Source organism: Lupinus angustifolius, unplaced genomic scaffold, assembly GCF_001865875.1.
Source record: "Lupinus angustifolius cultivar Tanjil unplaced genomic scaffold, LupAngTanjil_v1.0 Scaffold_143_83, whole genome shotgun sequence".
In the NCBI taxonomy this organism is placed as follows: Eukaryota; Viridiplantae; Streptophyta; class Magnoliopsida; order Fabales; family Fabaceae; genus Lupinus; species Lupinus angustifolius.
Genome location: NW_017725541.1, coordinates 41,867 through 68,409, shown reverse-complemented (window position 1 = coordinate 68,409; position 26,543 = coordinate 41,867). Strand labels below are relative to the sequence as shown.

General features: G+C 34.0%; 2 protein-coding genes across 2 annotated transcripts; one reads left to right on the top strand and one right to left on the bottom strand.

Moving 5' to 3' along the window:
- Positions 1–12,137: 12,137 nt before the first annotated feature.
- On the top strand, positions 12,138–14,494 carry LOC109340124 (protein CRABS CLAW-like). The gene is made up of 7 exons (XM_019577697.1): positions 12,138–12,312; positions 12,743–12,877; positions 13,149–13,254; positions 13,388–13,436; positions 13,725–13,800; positions 14,107–14,163; positions 14,251–14,494. The coding sequence occupies exons 1-7, from the start codon at positions 12,220–12,222 to the stop codon at positions 14,254–14,256; spliced, it is 522 nt and encodes a 173-aa protein (XP_019433242.1). The 5' UTR covers positions 12,138–12,219; the 3' UTR covers positions 14,257–14,494.
- Positions 14,495–15,407: 913 nt separating this feature from the next.
- On the bottom strand, positions 15,408–24,593 carry LOC109340125 (transcriptional elongation regulator MINIYO). Its single transcript, XM_019577699.1, has 10 exons — positions 24,335–24,593; positions 22,483–23,536; positions 21,493–21,587; positions 21,144–21,331; positions 19,979–20,084; positions 19,626–19,886; positions 19,305–19,490; positions 16,894–19,164; positions 16,117–16,326; positions 15,408–15,845 (listed from the first exon to the last, which is right to left on the bottom strand). Exons 1-10 carry the CDS (start codon positions 24,551–24,553, stop codon positions 15,660–15,662), a joined length of 4,776 nt encoding a protein of 1,591 aa, XP_019433244.1. The 5' UTR covers positions 24,554–24,593; the 3' UTR covers positions 15,408–15,659.
- Positions 24,594–26,543: the final 1,950 nt, after the last annotated feature.

The following is a 26,543-nucleotide window of genomic DNA, read 5'->3' as shown; positions in this document are numbered from 1 at the left end:
ATGAACTGTTTTTCATATCTGAGTGTAATATTCTGAGTAAGTCCACGCCGTCAATGAATTATATTCATTAGATGTGTTACTCTCTCTATTTCTCTTGTTTTCTATTGCTTGCTTTTCGGACGTGTGCTCGTCAGATAGACAACTTTGCTCAGATTTGGTGGTACCCGTCCGTGATGTTCTCGGATGGGGCATGAGGAATTGAGGAGAGGCAGTACCCTAGCTTTGGAGTTAGCCACTAGGAGTTGCTTATCATTTTGTGACTTTTGAAACACTGACGGCTTCAGGTTGTTCATGTCTTTGTTTAGTTTCTTTTGGCGATGATTAATATTTCCGCCCTTTCTCGTTGGATATGTATATTAAGTACTTATGATCTTTTATATCTATGAAGATGTATATTCAGGAAATGTTGNTATTCAAGAAATGTTGTATCATTTCAATTACCGTTAGGTAACCGGTTTTGATTTCCGCGTTATATGTTACTTAAAGTGATGTCCCGGAAAAGAAAGATTTTTAAAAGGAAACAATTTTATATCACCAATTCAAAAAAAAAAAATTTACTCACTTTTCTGCGTAATAAATAAAGAGTATTTTTCGGGGCGTTACAATTTACGTGTTAACGTAAGGTCGAGTCCCACATGAAGCATTCCTTTTGGAGATGTCTTAGGTTGGGTCGATCATATAAAATAACGATTAAAAGATTTAATCGGCTAACCTCGGTTAGTGTGCATACTCATTATGGATAATGAAGTAGTGGAGAGGAAATTTACGGGAGACGAACAAGCCCCGAGATGTTGAGAGAGACGGCGATGGCGATGATTCGTCAGCAAAGTCTTGAGGGTGAGTCTAGGTGAGACGAGTCCCTTGTATTCCTGGATGAGGTATTTTGTTGGATCGAACAGTTCTCACAGCGCAAACTAGACGATCTCTGACAACCCTTCTTTGCAATCAGGATCAATGAGAGGATGCCCAAAAAGTGTTTGATACGACACCATCTTGAAATGGACAGTTCTTTCGAAACAGATCAATCATATATCCTTGCGAGGAATAATTTTGGTGCGTTCAAATCGGCTTGTTATGGGACCTGTACTCTTGATTATTTCCGAATAGTATATTGGGAGGATATTGGTGAAAGGATGGATCAAACAACCATAACATTCATACATTGAGATTGTGGACTTTGATCCTCATAATATGAGATTATACCATCATTCATCATTATGCATTTTTATATGTGATGTATATATTGTGTTTATTATGCGTGTATGTCTGGATGTGATATTCCGTGTAATTCCATGCCGTCAATGAGTAATATTCATTAGATGTCTTACTCCCTCTTCTTTCAGTTTGTCTTCGGATCGCGTTTTGTTCAGATGGATCATTCTACGAGGATTCGGAGTTACCGCTTCTCGATGTCCCAGGAGGGGGCATAGAAGATTGAGGGAGATCGGTACACCTACACAAGCTATTGCGACTTAGATCTGTGTAGTGTACTTTTTAATGTACTCGATGTCTCAGGATTTTATGTAATTTCAGTTTGGACGAATATTTCTTCCGCCTTGTATTTCGCACAGATATTTTCCGTTATTAAATGAAGTATTATTCAAAGTTATATTGAGTTATATTTTTTTTATTACCTTTAGGTAATGATGTTTTTGATTTTCTGCATTGTATGCTACTTAAAGTGATGTTCCAAAAATGAAACGAATATAAGGAAATAAATTTTATATGGCATCATTATTAAAAAAAATATTCATTTTTGAGCAAGATTTTTGGAGTAATTTTCGTGGCGTTACTCTTTTCCGTATTTTTTAATCTTTTTTAGAATCTTTGGTTTGATAATAAGCTTTAGTTAACAATTATTTTACAATAATGTTATAAAGTTAAACATTATATGAACTTTGAATAAAAAATGGAGTAATGTCTATACCATAAATATTTATAAATTGCAATAATGTTATAAAGTTAAACATTATATCATTTTTCATATTTTGCATAATATAATTTTAAGCCCAATAAAAAATAATGTAACAAATCAAATTAGAAGACATTAAACCATATAGATTTCACTTTTCCTTTCTTAATTGTGTACCTAATTAGATTTAACTTCTACAACAAAAACATAATAAAGAAAATAATTTTTGCAACAAAACTAAAAGGCAACATAATTTTTCCTATAAAAAACTTCACACAACTAAATTTAATATAATAATTTATAAAATAAGTGTTGATAAAGAACATACAAAATGAGTAATATTTTTTATAGTGTCTAAAAGTTTATATATTATAGTGAATCCAAATTAGATTGTGTTATAGTGTGAGTGTCCAATAAAAATGAGATACTTAATAAATGAGTTATGTAAAAACTATATATATAGACTTCATTTCTTAACTCAAAACAAGACATTAGATTTATAAGTTTGATTGTATTGGGCATAAATATATATTAAATAAGTTAAAATTTAAATAAATTTTTTAATATTATGCGGACCGGCCAACCACAACCTGCAAACCCGCTTAGGCATGTTTGAGCTACAATTTGATATGCATAAATTGTATTCGGGCTTTTTAGTCTAGCCCGATTTAACCCGAACCTGATTTGGGCTAGCTTGAACCCGTCCGGTAATCCGTTTTGACACCTCTAATTAAACGATATTTAATCTATTCTTTTGTATTTTTCTTGTAAAAAGATAAAATACTTACATTATAAAAATGACTCGTTTTGATGTCTTTTTTGTCAAGACAATCATGAGAAATAACTCTAAAAAAATTATGCATTTAATATTATTTTTTATATTTTATTATTATTATATAGCGTCTTGTTCTGCCTCCTATATTTTAAACATTCTTCAATGCCTGAATCAGAACTTATAAGATTTGATTGACTTATAATGAGAGATGGTTTATGAACCACATGTTTCTAATTTTGGACCCTATTATTTGTGAAAATCTCATAATGTCCTTAAAATAAAATACATTATATTCTTGTTAGTATCTCTCTAAAAGTAAGACACATATATTCCGTAAGTAATAAAATTATATATTTATATAGGCACCTGTCTAAATGCATAAATATATTCTGACAGATTTGTCTGAATGTAAAAATTCATTGTATGAATGCAAAAATACAAAATAATGTGTTTCTATGAAGCCAACACAATGGCAAAATGCCAATAACCACATGATGATATGGACACGCTCTTCGAAAAAAAATGGGGGCAATGATGCCTAATGCCAATAACCCCAATGTGTTGGCAACATTTTTTTCTTGTTATAAACCACGTTTTTGGAAACGTGTCTTCTGTTTTAAAAACAATAGTTGTGCTTAAAAGAACCCACAGTAAATTTTTAGAATGTATGAGATAGATTTTTGTATAAGTAAAATTTTATTAAAGAAATAATAAAGTAAAGAATTACATGAAATAAAAATCATAAAGCTTCTAAGTAGGAGAGGTAATCCCGAGAATAATGTGGTTTTGATTAATTACGGACTGTGCTTGAAGGAGTTAGTAGATGACATCAAATTCAAATCTTGCTTTGGATTAAACAAAGGCACAAAGTTACAATATATCTTGATTTGAATGGACTACAAACCCAGTCTTAAGTATGAAATGTTATTGTTGGTCTCCTTTTTTATTTCTATTTTGCTTGGACTAATGATGTATTTGTAAATTTTGTTGGGTGGATTTTGTAATCAAGAAATATATTATATACCTTACTTTATGTTCTGTAACATTGGTTTCTTGGATGTAACTATAATTTTTCATTAATAAATTCTTTTACTTATAAAACAAAAATCAAAGGAACAAAGCCAATATTGGGTTAGATTAATTAAGTTATAAGTCGATAATTCGCTAGCCTACTCCATGGCTTTGTGCGTTACTCTCTAAATTAGCTTTACCTGAAAAAATAAACTTCGAAATCATGATAAAATGGAAAACTAAAATAAGTAGTGTATGTATACCTTAACAACATAACGAAAGCTTGTGCAAATTTCAACTTTAATGTTTTGTTAATGTAGTTTTATTGTTTATTGTTTTAGTGAGTTCCCTAACTATAGAACGATATATAGAACATGATTCAGCACTTAAGCACACACTTTTAACCTTCGTTTACTTAAGTTTTTAAGTGTCTATAAGTACCCACCCTCCTAGTCCAATGCATCCGAGTTTCAAAGAGGTTATAGTTTGGAAATGAGAGTTAAATACACCACACGGGTCTTGGATACCTTATGATTGTGACAAAAGCTTACATGAGATAGTAAAGAATAGAAAAATAGAACAATACTTGGACAACAAGATCCACTTGTTACTTCTCACATCAGCATAATAAATTAAAGAGAATAAAATATCTCCTTACACCACCAGAAGGTGACTTATCTCCTTAAATCTATTTATTGTTTGACATTTGTTTTAATTAATTTTATTTTTGTAATATATTTTAAAATGAAAACTCATAGAAAGAAGGGAAATAATACACTTGTTAAATAATAAATAGATTTAAGGAACAAAATTATCTCTTAAGGAAATACTTTATTCTCTAAATTAAATAAAGTGCATCCAAATTTAATGTCAAAAACCCCTTTAACAATGAGGACAAATCATGCAACAATTTCCAAAAATAATCCCCTCTAACACACCAATGTTAAGATGCAAGTTATTTTTAACAGTTGTAGTGTTTGGGTTGCCTCTCGTCCATAGAGGCATCAAAATGGACCGTGACGAGTTGAGCATACCCAATAAGAAGGCTAATTTAAGCTGAAATAAGCTTTGTTTTAAAACCCAAATAGCCCTCGTGCTTTTTGGGTTCGGTTCAACGGGTCTAATCCGGATAACCCTTATTCAAACAAAGGAGAAAACAACAATTTAATTTCTCAATAATGTAAATGGTCACCATTTTGGTTTTCCATAAACTTTTTACATTAATTCAAGACTTACATATATTTTTAGACCATTTTTTTTTGCCCATGTAGAAAAATTGGCTAAAATCTTGTAAGTTCGTTTTTTTTATCAGCAATGTATTATATTAAATAAAGAAAGAATTAAGAGAACAAGTGATGCTCTTATCTATAAACAACTTTACATATGTCAGTTCAAACAATTTGAAGGGCTCCACACCCAATCCATGAACGAGTAAGGGAATGGAGAAAATCTAGCAGAGAGAATGTTCCAAGAATGAAGTTGAATAGCAAAAATTACGTTGTGAAGATGACAAGGGTAATGATAAAAAATATCCTTATTTCTTGCCAACCAAAGAGACCACATAGTGACAAACTAGATAGACATCCACTGATTATGATATGGTTTTCCTAGCCGCATATAAGACCAATGAGATAGGAAGTTATTCCTAATTCCAGCTGGAAAGACAGAATTAAGTCCGAACTAGGAGAAAATAGTTTGCCACACAACATAAGCGAAAGAGCAGGAGAAGAACAAATGATCAACAGATTCTTCCACCATTCCACAGAATACACATCCTGTTTGTGCTTCATCCCTCATAATACCTCTCCTAACCAAATTTAGGTGAGTTGGAACACCATCTACAGATAACCTCCAAACAAAACATCTCAATTTTAGCGGAACATTGGATCCCCACACTTTTTTATAGAACCACGAATCGAAGCTATTATCCTCATTCAACAAGGCCTTGTAAGCGCTTCTAACCGAGTAAGTTCCACCTTTTTCATGCACCCAAAGCCACCCATCAGCACTATCCTGCAGAATCCTGACATCCTTTATAGAATTAATAAGGGCATCGACTTCTTCTTTTTCCCAAGAAAATAAAAGTCTACGCCATTCCAGATTCCAGCACCAAACATTATTCCTCCATTCTCCCATAGAGCTAATATAAGCATTTTTGTCCAGAGCAACTTGAAATAACCTAGGGTAAATACTGTTAAAACTCACACCCCAAACCACTTATCTTTCCAAAACGAAGTAAAGGAACCCGACCCGACTCTTTTGATGACCCCCCTATAAAACCATAAAACCAACATTTTTGAATCACATTCTCTCCACTTTGTAGACTCCCTAGGTCTCTCCACCACACCGACCCCTTCCTGAAACACTCATCCCTGTGAAATTCCCCACTCGCCTCCACACCATATTTGGATCTCACAACTCTCACCCAAAAAGACTCGATTTCATGCAATAATCTCCACCTCCACTTTCCTAACAAAGCTAAGTTAAACAGACACAATTTTTTTTTACCCCGAGGCTCCCTGCCTCTTTAGAACTACACACCTTTTTCTAACTTGCCCAATGAATCCCTTTACTCACCTCACTCCTACCCCAAAGAAATCTTCTCTGAATTTTATCAAGCTCGTGAATAACAGAGACAGAAGCTTTATAAAATGAGAAAAAATAGATAGGTAAAGAAGAAAGAACCGACTTCAGGAGAGTAACATGACCAGCAAAAGAAATAAGCTTTTGTTGCCAAAGGGAAAGCTTCTTCTTAAAGACCTCAATAACATGACCCCAAGTAGAAATTCTTCTAGGATTAGCACCAACATGAATTGCAAGGAACTTGAAAGGCAAAGCACCAACACCACATAATAACTTATTAGTCACCAACTGAACAATAGCATTATCAGCTGTAATACCAATAAAGCTGCTCTTATGGAAGTTAATTTTCAAACCCGAAGTTAGCTCAAAACATTTCAAAATACACTTGAGAGCCAGAATATTATCCTCAGAAATTTCCCCAATAAGAAGGTCATCATCAACATACTGAAGATGAGACACAATAACCTCATCCCTACCAACCGAGTATCCTTTGAAAATCCTTTGCGAAACCATCAATCTCATAATGCCAGCAAGACCCTCGGCCACAATCAAGTATACGAAAGGAGCAATCGGATCGCCTTGTCTAAGGCCTCGAGTCATGTTGAACTCAGCAATTGGACTCCCATTAACCAGAATAGAAGTGGAATTTGACTGAAGGCAACTTTTAATCCAAGTCCTCCACTTTAAACAAAAGCCCACCCTTTCCATCATGTAAAGAAGAAAACTCCAATTAACACAGTCACATGCCTTCTCAAAGTCCACTTTGAAAATAAAGCAATCACCATAGTTTTTCTTTTTAGCCTGGTCAATGACCTCATTAGCAATAACAACACCATCCATGATACATCTTCCTTTAATAAAAGCAGATTGGCAATATGATATTATCAAGTGCATGACCTTTTTAATCCGATCTGTCAGCAGTTTAGAAATAATTTTGTAGATACACCCAACCAAAGAGATGGGTCGATAATCACCAAGACCCATCGGACTTCCCGTTTTTGGGATTAAAACAATGAAGGAAGAATTGCATCCTTTCGCAAGATTGCCAGAAGTGAAGAAATCGTCCACCATAGCAAAGACATCGTTCTTCACACAATTCTAATTTTTTTTTAATAAAGGTAAAATTATAACCATCAGGCCCAGGACTTTTTCACCTTCACAACTCCAGACAGCTTCTTTAATCTCATCTTCCTTGAACCGGGCTATAAGATGGTTATTATCCTCCTCAGTAAATCGGTTGAATACAATCCCATCAAGAGACGACCTATTCCAATGATGTTCGGAAAATCTATCTTGAAAGAACGACCGAATATAATCTTTTACCTTTGAAGGTTCTTCAACCCACACCCCATCAATTAACATCCCAAGCATTTCATTGGATCTTCGTCTTCTATTAATAGAAGCATGTAAATATTGATTATTAGAGTCACTATCCCGAAGCCACCTCTGTCTAGATTTTTGTAACAAGAGACTATCTTTTTGGCTTGACAGCCGCCATAGGTTCGCAGAAGCAATCCTCCTAGCCGCAATATCCTCACTGCTAAGAGCACAAGCGCTCCCTTTCCCATCAATAGAATTAATGATAGAGACTTTATTAGATATCTTCCTATCTAGCAAACCAAACACATCTCTATTCCAAATCTTCAAAGACCTCTTTAGACTCTTCAGTTTTTCTTGAAGGATATAAGAACCCCTACCAAATACCTCCAAACTACTCCATTCCTCTTCAATGAACTTACTGAATCTTGAATCTGATAACCAGCAGTTATTTGTTCTGAACGGTGAAGGACCCCAATCAGGGATATCAATTTTTAGAAGGATATGGCAATGACCTGAGAAGGAGCGTTGTAAGCCTAGTTGGATAAGCCGACCCCAACAGTTCAACCAATTATTATTGACCAGAAAGCTATCAAGCCTACTCATCGCCGGGCCATTTGATAGAAACCAAGTGAATTTCGACCCAGCAAGAGGAAGATCGAATAATTCCAAGTCCTCGATGAACTTAGAGAATTCGGAACACTCCCTAGTAGCAAAATGAGCAGCAGAACCCACTCTTTCATCATTATTCACAATTGCATTGAAATCCCCCACCACACATCACATATCCCCCGAATGGTGCACCCAATCGTTCTTTGCTTCTTCCCAAAAAAGTCTCTTCCTAACCAGATCACAAGGACTATAAACATTCATAATGTTAGCAATTTCACTATAAGAGGTCCACTTCCCTCTAACCGTCACAAAATTTGACCCAATCCGCACCTCATCTGATTCAAAATTAGCCTTATTCCAAAGAGAAATGATACCGCCCAAGAGACCAACCGCTGGTAAGAAAGCCCAACCAACATCATCGCTACCCCACAGAGACGCACAAAATTTAGAGTCCACACACTATATTTTAGTTTCTTGAATACACACAAAATTAGGATTATGTTTGCGCACAATCGTTTATTATGATTTTATTTGGTATGTCAGTAGTAGTGATTTGTATTTTGGATTTGATCTTTGTAATAGGTTGACATTTGGAATATGATTCATGTAATGTATTGATATTTTAGCAATGTTATTAATACCGTATCAGTTATTAAATCGGTCAGTGTACTGGTATAATAATATAGTGATCTAACCAGTGATTCACTAATTAAACTACATACCGGTGAATTAGATATACATATATAATATATTAACATTAATGTTGAAAAATCAGTAAAAAACTAATATTTTTTTTATTTTCATTAAAAAATTATTTTAAATAAAAGTCGGCTAGTATGATTGGTACGGTTCAATTGAAAACCGGTCGGTATAAACGGTTTTGACCGATATGATTACATGACTGGTATAATTGTTGTATCGTACCGATTTATCGACCGTCACGAACCGATTTTAGATTTAATCTTTATAATGCATTTGATTTTTGGATTTCATTTACTTTATATCAAGACTTACTCTCAATAACAATAATGGCTTAAATCAAATTAAAATAAATGATTTTAAAGAAATATTAACATAAAAGATATTTTTATAAAGACCAAAATTAAAAAAATCCAACACTGCCTAAATCTTACTTAAGCCTTGATTCAATTCCCAAAATAACAGCAAATGTCACCAATTCAATTCATCTGTCATATAAAATGTTATTAAATTAGTATATGAATATATATATAATTTTTAGATGAAGAAAGTAAGTATTTACTCTATAATCTCATGATTGATATTACTTTAGATAATGAAATTATGAAACAACACGAACTCATGTTGATCAGAGAAGGAGAGGAAAGGTGTATTATCCAAATTTCCCAAAATAGATAACAAGTTTGTGTAACAATAAATCAAATGATTGTGTCCAAATAAGTTAAAGAACAGAACTAAATGTAGGCACATATTGTGAATGGGGGAGTGTGATATGGGATTCATTCAAAGAACACAAAGGAATCTCTTTTGACAAATTTATCAGCTCTAGTTGAATTGAATATCATAGAGTATGCATCACAGGCATTCATTCATTCATTCATGGGACTATAGAAAAGGAAAGTAGCTTGATGACAAAAGGTGTAAGCCCTTGGAAAAGGTAGGCTTATAGAAAAAAAGAAAGGTAATGACCTCAAGTGAGGAAATAGATTTGTTACATTGTTTGAAAATCATGGAATTGTCCCATCACAAAAGGACACCACAAACCCTATCTCATTGCCTTTGTCTTCTGTAACTCTCATTTCTAACATGATAGTGACATGTGACTCTTGCATGTGTCACTTTCACTTTTCCTCTTCAAGTTATTCACCCACAAAAGTGGTGTTTGGTTTGCAGGGCCTCTTCTATTCACTATCTTTTCTTTCTTGTTTACTTTCTTCTGTTCTATTCAACTCCTCCTGGTATTATGGTTCAAACTTGATTTTATCTTCTTGTTTTACACTTTTGACTATTAGTTGTTTTATTTGTGTACTAATTGGTGGAAGTTATTTGCATATATTGCACGTAGTTCAAGCAGCCTAAGTGCGTAACTGTCTATATTTCATTAGCAGAGAAAATCGTTATTGAAATAAGATTTATATACCAATGAGGGTTGCTTCAAGTGTTACATGTTTGACTTCTCTTAAATAAAGTTTTGAATTCGAGTCTTGTAGATGGATGTTTCCAGCTAGGACAAAATTACTTTCAGTGCGAGATACAATTGAGAAACCAAAAATAAAAGAAATTTATGTATATTGTATGTATTAGTAAATATATATATATATATATATATATATGAGACATTGTAGTTATTGGCTCTCATTCTAACATATTTTTAATAGATTAAATGACCATCTTAGATCTAAATTCTAATAGTATACTCACATGTCACTTTAGTTTTTGATAGATAAATGTTATACTTTATTCAATGAAAGTATAATAACCAAAATCCTTATTTACTCATTATTAATATGATAACTAATGTGTTAGTTGAAAGTTCTCTTAACAAATTTTCTTCTTTTGCTATATAGCATGGATTTCATTGAGCTCCCCCATTTACAGGGTGTGCTTCTAATTCCGATGAGGTTCATTACCATCCACCTTAGTAGTTGGTATAATCGCTGCATCTGAGACATGCATGGGTTGCAAGTTGAATAAGCATGCATGGTGCATTTATAATAATCGAACAGTCCCTATCCTTACTTTTTCTGATTTGATCTAGTTATAACCATTATGGGTTTTAAATTGTGAGAAAAATAATGAAGAAGTTCGAGATAAAGTCATATTGGAAGCCATTGAATGCTAGAATAATGCATATTTTCCTGAACTTTAGGAGAATGGTATGGGAGGGTATAACTTGAGGATTTAAAAGGGAGAAATTAGTTTTAGGTGTTCAGAAAATAGGTTAGGTTCATATCCAAAAATAGATATATATAGTTACATCTCGAGTTTTTTTATCCAATACAAGCTTACTGCCACACATTAGAAAACCATACAATACAAATTAAGTTCCAATATGAAAATTATTTTAAGAGTATTTCATTGATTCAAAATTACTTAGCGTTCCTCTTCAAAATAATAAATAATCTAGCAAAAACTTTCACATATGTTCATAGTGTGCCCACCACCAAGAAGATCATCATATGGCCAATGAGATTCTAACTCACCATCTTTGTGAGATCGATATGAGTCCAATTCCTAGCTATCATCTATATCAACCTTTGGCTATACTTTTTTATCTACATATATTTCAAAATATATAATATAAGAAAAGAGCAAAGTACATATCATATTGGTGTTCTCAAGTTCTATTTTAAATATCAATACTCTTATTTAAATTAATGATAGCATAAATATAAAATAAAGAAGAAACAGATATTAAAATCTGTATGGCCAACAAATAGTTAGGACAATTATAAAGTAACAAATATCATCTATCCCATTTTAGGTGTTTTAATGGTGTCCAATCCAATTAAAATTTGTCATGTAATTAAAAAAAATAATCATAAAAACATAAAATAACTTTTGTATGTTACTTGTTAAAATATAATTAATTTAAAACACATGGACATAAACTTTTTGGGATATTTGATTGTTTTTCTCTTCCCAGTAATGTGCAAATAAAGCATGCAATATATGCAATTGCTGCACCCTTTGTATTTTAAGACTAAGTGGTAAATAACTATTAAGATAGAGATTACCGTCCTAAATCGTGTCTCATTCTTTATTTCACACCAATTAGAATACTATTTTTTATTATTTTTATTTTTAAATTTTTTTATTCAAGTATTAATATGTGAATAATTTGACATATAAAATGAAACACCATTGGAGACAAGTGATCCTAGTCAATAACCACTGCTCCATCCATCTTCCTATTCCTATATATTATATATAACTCATTGACCTTTCAATTTTTATCACAAACCCTACAATACAACTAAAGATATAAAGCTATTCACTCCTCTCTTCTTGATTATAAACCCTTGGATATATGAACCACGAGGAGAAAGTAACCATGGACCTTGTTCCACCTTCTGACCACCTCTGCTACGTTCGTTGCAACTTCTGTAACACTGTGCTTGCGGTAATAACATTCATTATTCCATTTTAAAACTATCAAATACCAACCATCATTTCAAATCCTTATTTTCCTACTAATTGATCTTGTTTTGTTCTTTATAAATAAATAATACATAATCTAATAAATATGGTCAAATACTAACCATCATTTCAACTCGATAATTTCCTACTAATTTCTTGTTTGTTCTTTATATGGACTTTTTATTCCATAACCAATATACATGATTTGTACATAATAGAGTCAAGTGGACTAATAAATCAATCAAAATATTCTTTATATAGAGTGTAATATATATATATATATAGATAGAGTTTATATAATAGAACTATACAAAAAATGTAAGTGTTGAAAAATGTTGATCATAATGTTGCTAAAAAATAACAAACTATATAGCATATGAAGGGTTATGATGTTGGTTGCCTGGGTTGTGTAGGTTGGGATCCCATGCAAGAGGCTGCTAGACACTGTGACAGTGAAGTGTGGTCACTGCAGCAACCTCTCCTTTCTCAGTACCAGACCTCCATATTCTCCTCAAAATCAAACCATTGATCACACCCTCACTCTCCAGGTTATTTGTTTTTACTTTTGATCCTTACTTCCACTCATAATAAAATAATAATGCTTATTAACATAGCAACTAATAGTTGCTATGAAAACAATACTATCTATCTAGCTTCCTTTTTAAGTTTTTTTTAATATTCTCTCTATGCTTTGTTTGTAACTTTATATTATACTTTTATGGTTTTGTCTTTGAGATAAATAGTCGTATACGCTAGTAACTACTTGATAGAAAAGTGATAATATCAACAAACGTTTGTTTAATTGTTTGTATTAAGCAGGGATTTTATGGTGATTCCAAAAAGGGTCGAGCATCATCTTCATCTTCATCATCAACTACATCAAACGAGTCAGTGTCCCCTAAAGCAGCACCATTTGTTGTGAAACGTACGTATAAGCTACCACAGATTCAGCAACCCTTTTCGGAATATAAATTATTCATACTATTACTTATGTTGTATTTCTAAACCCCAACAATATAATATACACTTGTGTTGTGTCTTTATTTTATTTTTTTCAGCACCTGAGAAGAAGCACCGCCTCCCATCTGCATACAACCGTTTCATGAAGTAAGTGAAAAAGATATTGTGTTTTGTCTTTTATTCACCACACAATCACACTACAACTACAACAATCACCACCAATTTTTTAAATTGCAACTACCATTATCATTATATTATGTTTATCATAATAATGGAAAAATGTAACCCATGCTGTCACAATATTATTGAAGTGCCTCTCAAAACCATAATATTATAACACCAATTAGATGGTGCACTGTTTCATTCTTTTACCCTCTTTTTTTAGTACTATGTATACACAATGTAGAAAAATGGTTGATTTGATGTGTATGTCAGAGAGGAGATACAACGCATCAAAGCATCCAACCCTGAGATCCCACATCGAGAAGCTTTCAGCGCAGCTGCTAAAAATGTAAACCTCTTTCATTCACAATTTAGCAACAGCACATTCTTCATAGTTATCATGGCATTTATACCTTTTATACTAGTTAATGATATACAATTTGTTAATATAATAGTAATTTAATAAATTTTCATATATTATAATTTTGTCAATCAACTTATACAGATAACTAACTTATATTATTAATCAGTGTAAAGTTGTGAAGAAAAAAATAGCTGGGATGAACCTTTTTAATTTTTATTATTCTTGTCAACATTTCCTGAAACACAAGATACTCATAGTCCTAACTTGTGTTGCTACAAAACTAAATCACAGTGGGCTAGGTTCATTCCACATTCGCCAACCAGTGCAGTTTCAACAAGTAAAAATCATGTAAGAACAAAACATTATATCATTGTGGTTCCATGCATTTTCTAAGATGGTTAGTTAACTTTTACAGTTTTACTATTTCTTATGCAGGAATAAAAAGATCTGTGGTAAAGGAGATGTTGGGAGAGATTGGAAGAATGCAATTATGCATCACTATCTTAGTTTTAATTGAATAAACTACTACTCTATGTTGCTTTTATATCTATCTTTTAATTTCCTAGTGTGTGGAAGTGTACTTTATTATGTCAACATGTAGGAGATATGAAACTAGAGTAATGACTAATGAAGGCAACACTCAATATATTAATATGCTGTTATTAATATTTGTGCTACAGAAACAGTTTGTATGCTGCAAGATTAAGGAACTATATGTATTGTTGTCCAAATTCATTTAGATGGCATAGTTGTTATCCCTAGGGTGAGCTAGAATAGTGTATTGTACTTGTAAAACTTGAAAACTCGGTAATATTTAAGTCAAACCACACCAATTCTGTAACTTTTCTATCATTGTTGTGTCTTAGAATCTAACTATTTACTATGTAAAATAGCATTTTCGCTCCCATTGCCTCATTTACACCTTAATCACTTAATGGTTTTTTGCAGATTTTTTTTATTAATATATGATGATTAAATAATAACTAGTTAACGAAAATCATATCATACAACATATTTATATAGGTTGGTGGAGTGTATAATCTTACCCAAAAAACATGTTAGCTTATATAATGTGAGGTAGAATTTTAATCAAACATAATCTTGTTATATCTAAATGGTCATAAGTGAGAGTGCATAGGTAAATATAGAGGATATGAGAGTTTCAGAAAGCAAATATGGAGCACAAAAGCAATCTAAATATCATATTAGCTTATCATATTATAATAGTCAATATATATTTTCGAAAGATGGATAATATGCTCACAAATCAATTTCTTTTTCATAAAGAAATAAGATTGAAAGATTTGCATGTACTGCAAAAACAAACTTGAAGAAGTTTGATTATCTAACACAAAGTAGTTAAGGAGTTGAGAATTAAGAGGGGGTTAAAAAAGAGTCTAAGATATGATTCAAAGGAGAAAACAGTCCCAATATGATACGTTGGAAAGCAAATAAAAATGTGAGATAGAATGACCAAAGAGATTAGGAAAATAGTAAACGAGTCATTCCATAAATCAAGAAATTTTAGATATAAAGGTAAATAATCTTGGTGGTGAGACATAAATGTATAATATAAAAAATAAGGATCCTTGTATAAAATGTTGAAATTTAGGATAATTTAAGTTATATCATTCACAATAAAATGGGGAAAATCACTACATTTTGATATAACCATTTTAGCTTTAACTCCAAGTTAAAAAGAGGGAAAATCACTCAAATCAAGAATGCAGTGAAATCCTGCATGCTCACTTCTAAGTTACTGAATATATACGGTGGCCCCAAATGACCTTTTTGTGTTTTTTGCATATCTTTAATCTTTACATGTCTTATACATATTGGTAAATTCACAATGAACTCTTCTCTAAAACAGCCTTTAACTTCTTTACTTGTGTCAAAAGAGAGGAATTTCCCTCACAAGCCTCAACCAATACTTCTAGCCTGGCCTCTAACAAGCTCTTTTCACCATCAAGCTTCTCACCAGAGTCTGATGTTGGTTGCTTGTTATAGCGGATGAGGTTCAGAAACATTTCCTGCGAGAAAAGTTTCATCAGTAACTATTTCAAGTCACATGAGTTCACCAAAAATACCACCTTCATATAAATGTAAATGCAATAATGCCCATTAAATTAAAGAGGGAAAAGAAAGATACAACACATTTTATCTTGATGAAGACAGTAAGGCTAGAAGTTCTCCGAAAATGACAAAATGCATGGCTTTTTGGCAGCACAAATTCTCAAAGGATATATTCATGTGTATGAAAAACTATTTGCCCTTCAGAGTAACGCTTCAAAATTTGCTCACCTCATGTCGCTGCTTCCCAGCGTAATCTCGTAAGAGAGACCTAGCAAGCTTGTTCCGCAGCAATAATTTTTCTGTGGGACAGGGACCGAATATAAAGGAAGAAAGATGGTGGGCCACCAGAGTATATGCGATTGATCCTCGAATTGCAGCCCTATCAAGGGCATCAGAAACCCAAGATTTGGCATAGGCCTCCAGAATCCCCTCATTGTCCTGCAACAGGGACAGCACAACATCAATATTGATTGAAATACATCATATTAACCAATGACTAGTATGCATTGCCAGTGAGCCACTCAGACAGATAATAGTGCGAAAACAAAAATGTGCACCAACCCACTAGATTCTATCTGTTGTTTAACAAATAATAACAAAAACAAAAGATCAGGATAAGGAGTTAAGGACACATATGAACAATCCACATTGCTTAACTTGCATGACAAGGCCATCATTTTCGTTTCGAATTTCTAAGCACTAACAAAACAATTTGATTAAAGCTCCTGTCAAGATATCTTAGTTTCCTTCCCTATTAAAGATTAATAAAAGCATTCTTTTAGAACTTCAAAGAATGCTTCCATTCATTTTTTCCTATTTTTGATTTGATGAAAAAGAAAAAGCCTTAGCTGTAATCTGTAGCATATGCTTTTATACTATCTTTTTTGGGTACATGCTTTTAAAAAATCCAACTTCAAAAGAAAGCATATTAAAAACACAAGGTAATATCCTATCGTATAATATTCTGGTGTAAAACAGGCTGATTTTTAATAATGATGCTTTTACCTCAATAGGCTCAAGGTATCCTTCGGCACCGGAATAACATTTCTCTAAAGGTGGCAGAAGCTCAAGCACACGAGCATTAGATAGTGTGTTCCAAGCAGTAAGTCGAACAGAAGATTCAACACAACGGTGTAGATAAAGTGAAACTTGGCGGCCAAAAACCAGATCACCATAAGATATAGCAGAAAACTGCTCTACAAGGTCTTCGATAAATATTAAGTAACTCTCATGAATGTCAGATTGGAATCTCAGAAACTCTAGATGTTTTTTATCATCCGAAGTAACTTCTTTACTTCGGTTGAACCTTTCCTTATCAAGAAGCTCACCATAAAGGTCCTGCAAAGCTTCAAAAGCTTCCCTGTCCATTTCTTGTTCAAGTATCTCCATTCCAACAAGCAAATTGACAGACAAGGAATGCAATTTCCATGTCAATGATACTTGCTGAATAGGAGAAGGAATGTCAGCACATTGAAAATTAGACAATACTTCAAGACCTAAAACAAAAAATAGTCCAGATCTGGCAACCTCGAGCAAATTAGTGGGATCGGGTATGCTATGTGAACTATTAACTTTTTGAGGACCAGCCCGCTTGACATGGAAAATTGTTGATATTGGGCTAAGGTAGAAGTGGGCTGGAAGTGGTAGTTTCTGGTGAGCCCATTCTATCATTAAAGAAGTACATAACGGATTTGGGATCGGTGCTGTGTCTGACTCCTCATATATGGTGTCCAGACGAGCATTACCTTTCGGAGAGGTTTTAATGCCAGAGGAACTACTGCAGTCCACAGCATTGGACTTCACCTTTACAGACAACCATCTGGTCCGAAAATGAGATGATAACATTCTACTGAAATGCATGTAATCCTCTTCATGTTGCCACCTAAAGGTTTTACCCCTCCTATTAAGGAAAAAATTCGATATACATAGATCAAGGTACTTCAAAACAGAGACATGGAGCAAGAGATCCAATGCCTTTTCTATAACAACCTTATCCCTAGGTCCTGCAGTTAAACACAAAACCAAGGCAGAGTTAACCATTTGCATAGTGAAGGTTGTTTCTTCAGTTACAGGAACAGCTGCAGATGCATTTTGAAGAATTTCCAACAAATTGATGAGAAATCTTGCATCATTTTGCGCCAATAAAACTTTTTTTGACCAAAATCCTCCCCCAAGGATACCCCAGCCAATTCCCACTCCTGGAGCTGGTCCTCCTCGGCCAAATATCTCAATGGACTGCATGTGGCGCCACCCTGAAGTAACTGAAGATACGCAAACACTAAATATAGACCTTAAATCAATCAAACACCCACTCAGTATGCCGTCTTCAAGCATTTTTCCTTCTTTTGAGAGACTTTGTTTTTGGCATGGGAGACTAGAGATGCTAGTCTTGGCAGACCGTATCAGACTATCTATTGTAGCAATAATCTTCACCATTCCATTTAGACAAGAGGTGGAAGCTAGAGACATTTCAATATCACCCTTCTGCCTCAAATAAGCTACTTTCATCAAAGATTCACGCCCTTCAGGATCTCTTGAGGAAACTGAACCGCTCAAAAGCCAATGTTTAATCAACTCAAGTCCGATTTTGGGAACAAATTCTGGAAGCCACGGCACAAGCTCATTAGTTTCCTGTTGGTTGACAGTATTCCCCAATGTCACCCTTTCAAGCACTCTGAAGAGCATGTGAGTAACAGCTGCGTACACCCACAACAACGGAACCACCGAACGATGTTGGAAGGCAAAGTCAGATCTCCCTTCTTGATGTCCATCAAACAATTTAGAAACTTCTGGATCACTTCTGGTTGCCATCCACTTTATGGCTAAGTCAACCATTGGACCAACATAATTCCAGGACCAGACCTCTGTGTCACCAGTGGACTCCCGTTGTTCATTGTTTAGACCCTGTTGTGAATATAAATTTGGAAGTCTTCCAGCCAAAGACTCCAGAACAAGGTATGCCTCCCTGGAGATGGAAGCAGCTTCATACAAAACATTGTTTGCGATAAGTTTTTCAAATGAAGGTGGATTCAACCAAAAACACAAGGCAGGGAACATTTCCGAGAATTGAGACACACAATATCCATATTGAATGCAGACCCTCAAGAAACGCAATTGTTCAACAACCAGAGCTGACCCGAGTTTACATTTTTCCTTTCCCAACTTTAGCCAGTGGTCAATGGAGGAAGGACTTTGATATAAATTCCATGTCATGGCCTGAAAATACCCATTCTTTACAAACTCTAAACAAGTTTTCCTGTCTGACTGAGCTAAAACCTGTTCCAATATCAAACGAAACATTAGTAATGATTCTCTAATCGCAAATGTAAAATAACATATATAACAAGCAAGGACAATTATAACCATTATATATATATGAAGCAATCTAAAATATAAAATTGAAAGTTACCACTCACCTTCAAGAGGTTTACAGATTTTATCATAGAAGATCGAGGTTCTAATTTCTCAACATTAAATATGTGTACAATTATCTGAATAAGCCTTTGACAATTCAGGACTGCATTAGCACATGAAGGTGAATGCCTCGCTATGGCAATCAGTATAGAAATAATACATTCTTCCAAAGCTGCTGTAGGATCCGTCTGCAACCATTAACAAATAATGAATTGGACATGGAAATTTACAGCAAATAAAAGAGAAAATATCCTCGATAACTATGTCTTCCTACACAGATTCAAATGACATTAAATGCTTCATCATGATTAATCAGTTTTTACCTCCAAAAGATAACGAAGTCTGGGAAGGATTCCCATGCGAACTAGACCTGCAGTAAAATCTTGTCCAGAAATCACTAAATCATCCTGAATTGTATGTTTCTCGTCAGTTTCATCATCCATAGAATCCTCTCTGAAAGGAAGTATATTAGAAGGTTTTGCACTGTACTTCCAGAAACCTCCATGAAGGAATCCAAGATTTATATCTGGTTTGCTTCTAAAAACTGGAGCTGTGCAAATATCCTTTTCATAACTTGCTATCCTCTGGAAACAAAAATATTATAGATGAATTATTTTGAAATGATGTATGATAGTAGTAAATAAAGATAATAAATATAGATGAGAAATGCCAGTACCTCAGAGATATGAAAGTAGTTCTCATTCACATCACAACTTAATACACATTGAACAACCTTTGCACAGGCCAGAACAACAGAATTGTGGTTATCATCAAGACATATCCTAAAAAATCACAAAGTATACTTCTGTAATGAGGCCCAGACAATGGAAAAAACAATTATAAGCCAATACAATCCGAAAGAATTGAAGTATGCATCAAGTATCTATTAATCACAAGCTACTCAAATAGAACGTGGATCACAATATAATACCATTGATAGGGATCCTCTAAAGTGAGCTTGTTTTCAATAATTTAACGGGTATTAGTGCACTGTAGATTAAATCAAAGGTGAATACATTATGGTGCCATTTGATCCATGTACCCGACCTTACCTAGTGCGATTAAGGTTTGGTTGTTGTTGTTGTTGCTGCTTTACAAGCTAGCTCACTTTGGAGGACCTTTTCTCATTATACCATCTATTGACAAAATCTAAACATAAATAACAAGATGAATAGTGACTGGTTTGAGATGATATATTTTTTCATTTACTAACTTAAGATAAAAGACCTTTCTAATTTCACAAACATTCTCCTTGTAAAATATATGAGAACACAAAGTAACTCAAGTAAACAGCCTAGTTTCTCACTATTCCAATTGGGTTTAGACACAGGTAGCAATATAACATTAGGGATGAATGGCGCAGCATCCACTTTAATGTATGATTGTATAAAGACTATCAGGGAAATCAGAGCATTTGGGAAAGCCAGTGAGCACAAGACTATCACAAATCAAAATAAATCTTAAGAGCATGCCAAAATGCTCGCTTCTACAGTGACCAGACATTTAAATACTAAATAATGAGCAAAAGACTTGTGCCTTCACTGGTTTCATTGGGTGCCTGTCACACGCCACTCGCCACATGGAAGTGCAAGTGCTAGACTCCTACTTACACCGCATGTTAGGAAATACTATTTTTGAGGAAATAATCACTTATATTTCAAAACCCATCTTGCAAAAGTTTTGATTGTGAGCTGTTTTAAACACAAAATAAGCTAATCCAAACACATTAACACACACATAAAGATTAAGTGCAACATAGACAACAAAATATACTTTCACTTGGTCATTGCAGTTAAGTTGATAAAAATAAGTTAAATAACTAAGGCCTCAATAAACTTCACCTTAGTGACAAAATGAGCTCAGGTTCTGGACCAAGTGCAAAAGCCCAAATAGCCTCCCAGTCAACTGATTTGTCAGCTTTGTTTTCTGTTTTTGCCATATGCCCAGTTCTGCCTTTGCAAATATAGTGCAATGCCTTATCAAGGACAGATGAAAGGAGATGCAATCCAAAGGTCCTTTGTCCAGGAACCTAAGAAATAACATTTGGCAAATACTGAGTTCAGAAGGACGGAAATATTATGAACATCTTAATTTTATATTCACAAATACAAATCCATCCTAATTGTTTCAGGCATCCAGAGTAAAGATGCATAGAATGGAAAGATATATCACTTAAAACACATAACATACCACACTTCTAGTCAGTGCCACTGCTTCTTTGATTGTGTAACCAGCTGCACCAGGATCTCCCTCAGTCCGCAGATAGTCACGTTCAGCGACATTCTCTGTAGCATGACAGAAAGAATTATCACACAATATATTCAAAATTTCTATTCATACTCAATCTTGTTTCCAGAATAATCAGGATAACAATGAAACCACTTTCCAGACAGAAAATGCTAATATCTGATATGCTGGATATGCAATGATAAGAAAGCAATCAACTCTAAGAACTTGGGAAGATTAGAAACTAAGGAAACCAACAGAAAATCACAGTCTAGAGTGGAACGAAAACAATAGTATAATTTCTGGCCACACATAACCAAAGAGAAAACTGGAGAAGCCATAAGATACTCAATGCTCTCTGACAGGTTTGACCTTGCAAATACATTGATCTTGATATACTGAATATGCAACAATAACAAAGCAATCAAACATAAGAACTTGGAAAGATTAAAAAGCAAAGAAAACCAAAGAGAGAATAACTGTCTACACAAAAGCCAAAACAAAATACTAGTTTCTGGCACAATACACCAAAAAGGAAGCATAACCTGCTCTCTTAGAATTTGACATTGCAAATGCATTGATCTTATGTCTTAATCTTCCTTTATCTAAACAACATAATTCCTAAACAGTAAACATACAAATGCTAATTATTTCTGGTTCAAGCACATTTACAAGCAATCAAGCAAAAATGGACCATGGATTGTTGGGAAAAACTACAACACAAAATTTCAATGTTTTGAAAATTGCAAAATAATAGTTGATGTTTCTTGAATAAAAGTATTCAAGCATTAACAATACATTCGAGCACTAACCAATTGTTGATTTATCATATACCCAAAACACCAAAAATAGAAGTATCTGTATCTACATACATGTGGGATCATACAAGGCATCAGGTGATATAGGAAATCAAAAGAATATGTAAAGAACATATGAAGAGTAAATAAGGCATACCAAGCACAGACAACGGATCACTGTCAACAACATCCCCAGCCAAGGAAAATCGTAACTTCCTGACAGCCTCAACTCTATCGCTCCAAGCATTCCATGAACTGCTACTTGCAGTGGTTGAAGACTTCATCCTATTTTTCTCCTCATCTACTTTATTTTCTGATGGTGGTGTCATCACTGTATGTAAGGTGTCGCCCTCTTTAGGCAGATATTTTGCATCTTGAGTATTCTGAACATGTTGATTCACATACTCAGAGCCAGTAACCACTTTTGGTTTTAAACTATATTGTTTCTTTATTTTTTCCTGCCCTCTCTTCTGTAGTAGTTTCAGTAATGCAGGGTTAATCTTCTCCGTTAACTCAGCCTGAGCTTCAGCAATTTCCTCAGGTGACATTTGTTTGATCCGAGCTTGGTTCTCAGCATCGATATCACTCTCAAGAGACACAGACTCTTGTTCACTCCTAAAATCATTTGAAGTAGAAGAAGAAATTATGCTTGAAGTAAGGCTATTTTGCTCCGGCTTTGGCATATTTAGAGAGCTAAAGTTGTAATCAGGCACTGTATCGGAGCAAGATTCATCCCATTCAGGCACAAACTCATTTTCTTCCTTGTTGTGTGAAATTCTGGTAGATTTAACTTTTTCTAGAAGATCTGTCTTATTTGATGTATCTACTTCCATGTTGGTGGCTGAACTGATAAACCCCCCATCCGAGTCATCTAATTGTGGTTTAGCATCCACCTTCGTGGAAGCAAAGACACTATTATCAGAAGATGAAGTTTTCTTACTCTTACTGCCTTTTTCATTCTTTTTTCCAGTAGTTACACTAAGGCATGACATATACTCATCTGACTCTTTCCTCAAGGAAGAATTGTCATCCTGAGTAATCTCTTTCCACTTTCTAAAATCCATACCCTTTTTCTTCATCCTTTGTACAGGTTTAGCAAAAGCTGCAACCTTGTCAAACTCCATGAAAGCTTTATCTCCTTCATCCTCAACATTAATGTCACTATCATCGTCATCACCACCCCCTCTTTTATTACTCAACGGACGCCAATGCTGTAAAATTACCAAATTCTAAGAATCAGTCGATGAGGCCTACTACTCTTTACATGAACCATATTCACAATATGATAAAATTAGCCAATCTAAGCAGACTTTCACCCCAAAGTAAGCCCCTTTAGGCTCAGCAACTAGGGTAATCAATTCCAGGCTTAGTTCTGCATACAAAATTCATACAAACGAATCCATGAAATTGTTTACCCTCATATTTAATGGGTCACCCCAACTGGACCATTTATGTTTCCGAGAAGGAAAAAACAAAGATTAAACACACAGATTATTTGTTGAGTTACTCCGGAAAAGGAAGAACACAGTGGAGCCATAAGGGGGCATATGAATGAGCTTAAAGAGAGTTTATTTGGTCTTACCATATAAGCATTACACAATTACACATATATTTGGAAGAGCTTATGAAAATAGCTTACAATCTTCACCTTCATATAAGCTCTTTTTCAGTTTATTTCGATAAGATTATCATAGAAGCTCATGAATAAACCAAAAAGAGCTTATAGGATGCCATAAGCACTTATTTATAAGTGCTTACTTAAGCTTTGTACCCAAACACGCCCTAAGTAGAACTTGTATCTCTGTCATTCACATCAGTACACATTAACCCAATGTTTTAATCAATACCCACTTCAGTTAGAGTAACTAAGAGCCTAGAAAACATCAAAAGACTATATTTTTAAATTTAATATATTTCAAATTGAATTAAAACAATATGAGACATGGTATATTATATGTTATAAAAAGATAGAAACTTTAGAATGAAAAGGGTAGTTGAATGAGACTTACAGGGCCATGTGATCGATGACGAGCAACGGGGAAAGGAAGAACAGTGGGTTGAGGAAAAAGTTGGAAGAGAAAAGAGTTATTGTTTTGTGAGTCAGAGATACCCTTTTCTACAATGGAACCAACCAAGCTTGAAGCATCGTTTTCACTTATTTGAAGTGAGGTTGTGTTAAATGCTTTTACCTTCTTGGGTTCACTTTCTTTGCTTATTTGGTTCTCCATAGCAGAGAACTCTACACAGAACGAGAAGAAGTAGAAGTAGAAGTAGAAGAAAAAAAGGGTATTAATAATATGTGACTGCATCAGATGGGTAACCGGGCCTGTTCTTTTGTGAGGACCGGGCCTGTTATTTTATGAGGACCGGGCCTGTTTTTGTGAGGGCCTGAAGAAGTTGACTGAGACAGTTTTTTGGGCCGGGCAGTGAAATTGCAAAAAACAATTATTTTGCAAAACCCTAAAAAATAATATGGAAGGAACTTTTTAATCTTCGAAAAATAAAGGAATAAAAAACTAACCATTTAGTTCCTCAAAATGAAAAATGTTGGACCAATTTAAGTCATTGTTAACTTTGGGTACAAGTTGTTACAAGATTGTTTCTTCAATACAAAAATACCGAGAATAAAGTATCTTCTAGTATAAGGAGATAAATTATCTCTTTCCGTCACTAAAAACATGACATATGTCCTTTTAATTATTTTATACAAAAATATTTCTAAAACAAAACAAAACAATATATATGTCATACTTTTATTGATTAAAGGAGACACGTTATCTCATGGTATAAGAAGATATTTATTATCAAAAATACCATCACAAGTTGATTTAAACAGAGATCACGGGTGTGTCATATTTCATATCCTGGACTAATTAGACAAAATCACATAAATAAATAAAAAACTTTTAAAAAATTAGCAATTTTATATTAATTTTTAAAATATGGTTGATTTGACACAAAGAATGTGACATCATTAACCTTTGTCACATTAACAAGTATTAAAGAAATTATCACCAAGTTCTTTGCATTCTGGTTTTGGCTTTGTTTATTGTTCTTTAGTTCTTCATTCTTTCTTTTTTTTGCATTTAGCTTTAGGTAGTTAATAGAGTATGTTAGTTAGTTGAGTCTGTTAGTTCTCTAGTGGTTAGGTTGCTATAAATAGGCTTGTTTCTCCTCTTTGTAAAACACACAAGAACTTCCCTTTTCTCTATTCAATATATTCTCTTATACCTCTGTTGGATCATGAATTATGTTTTACCAAGATGGTATCAGAGCTTATAAGCTCTGATTCATCTTCTTCCCCCTTTCATTCATCAAAGCCTTCCGCATTACATCTCTTTCTCATTACTCATATCTTCTTTTATCACTAATTCTTCATCAATGGTGAATCAGAGCTATATTGATTATAATACTAATTTCTCAAATCCTTTCTTTCTCAATTCAAATGATAATCCAGTCTAGGTCCTCATTAAACCACTCTTAAATGGTAAAAATTACCATTCATGGTCAAGGGCCTTGAAGCTAGCTTTACAATCTAAGAACAAAACAAAATTCTTGGATGGCACCATCCCTCCACCTACTACAGATGATCCACTTTATGATCCTTGGGTAAGATACAATACCATGCTTCTATCATGGGTTCACAATGCGGTTGAAGACTCCATAGTGAATTCAATACTTTGGATAGAGATAGCAAGTGAAACCTAGAAAGATCTTCAAGCAAGATTCTCTCAAGGTGACATATTTCGGATAGCTGATCTACAGGAAGAATTCTATCATTTGCATCAAGGTAATTCTGGTATTTCTGAGTATTACACACAATTGCACACTTTGGGATGAAATGGACAATTTTAGACCTGTTGGAAATTGCAAATGCACCATGACCTGCCCTTGTGGCATAACACAAAGAGTAACTTGCTCTTGTAGGATAATTGAGAGATTTAACAAATATAGAGAACAAGATTATGTGCTAAGGTTTCTTAAAGGGCTAAATGAGCAATATGCTCACGTACGATCCCAAATTATGTTCATTGAACCTCTTCCCGACATCACAAAAGCATGCTCTATGTTAAACTAGCAAGAAAGGCAAATGGTTAATCCCATCCTTGAGTTTGACACGAAGACACTTTCTGCCAATACACAACAATTCAGAAACAATAACAATACCTTCCAGAATTTTAGAGGTAGGGGAAACCAACCATATGGGGGGAGAGGCGG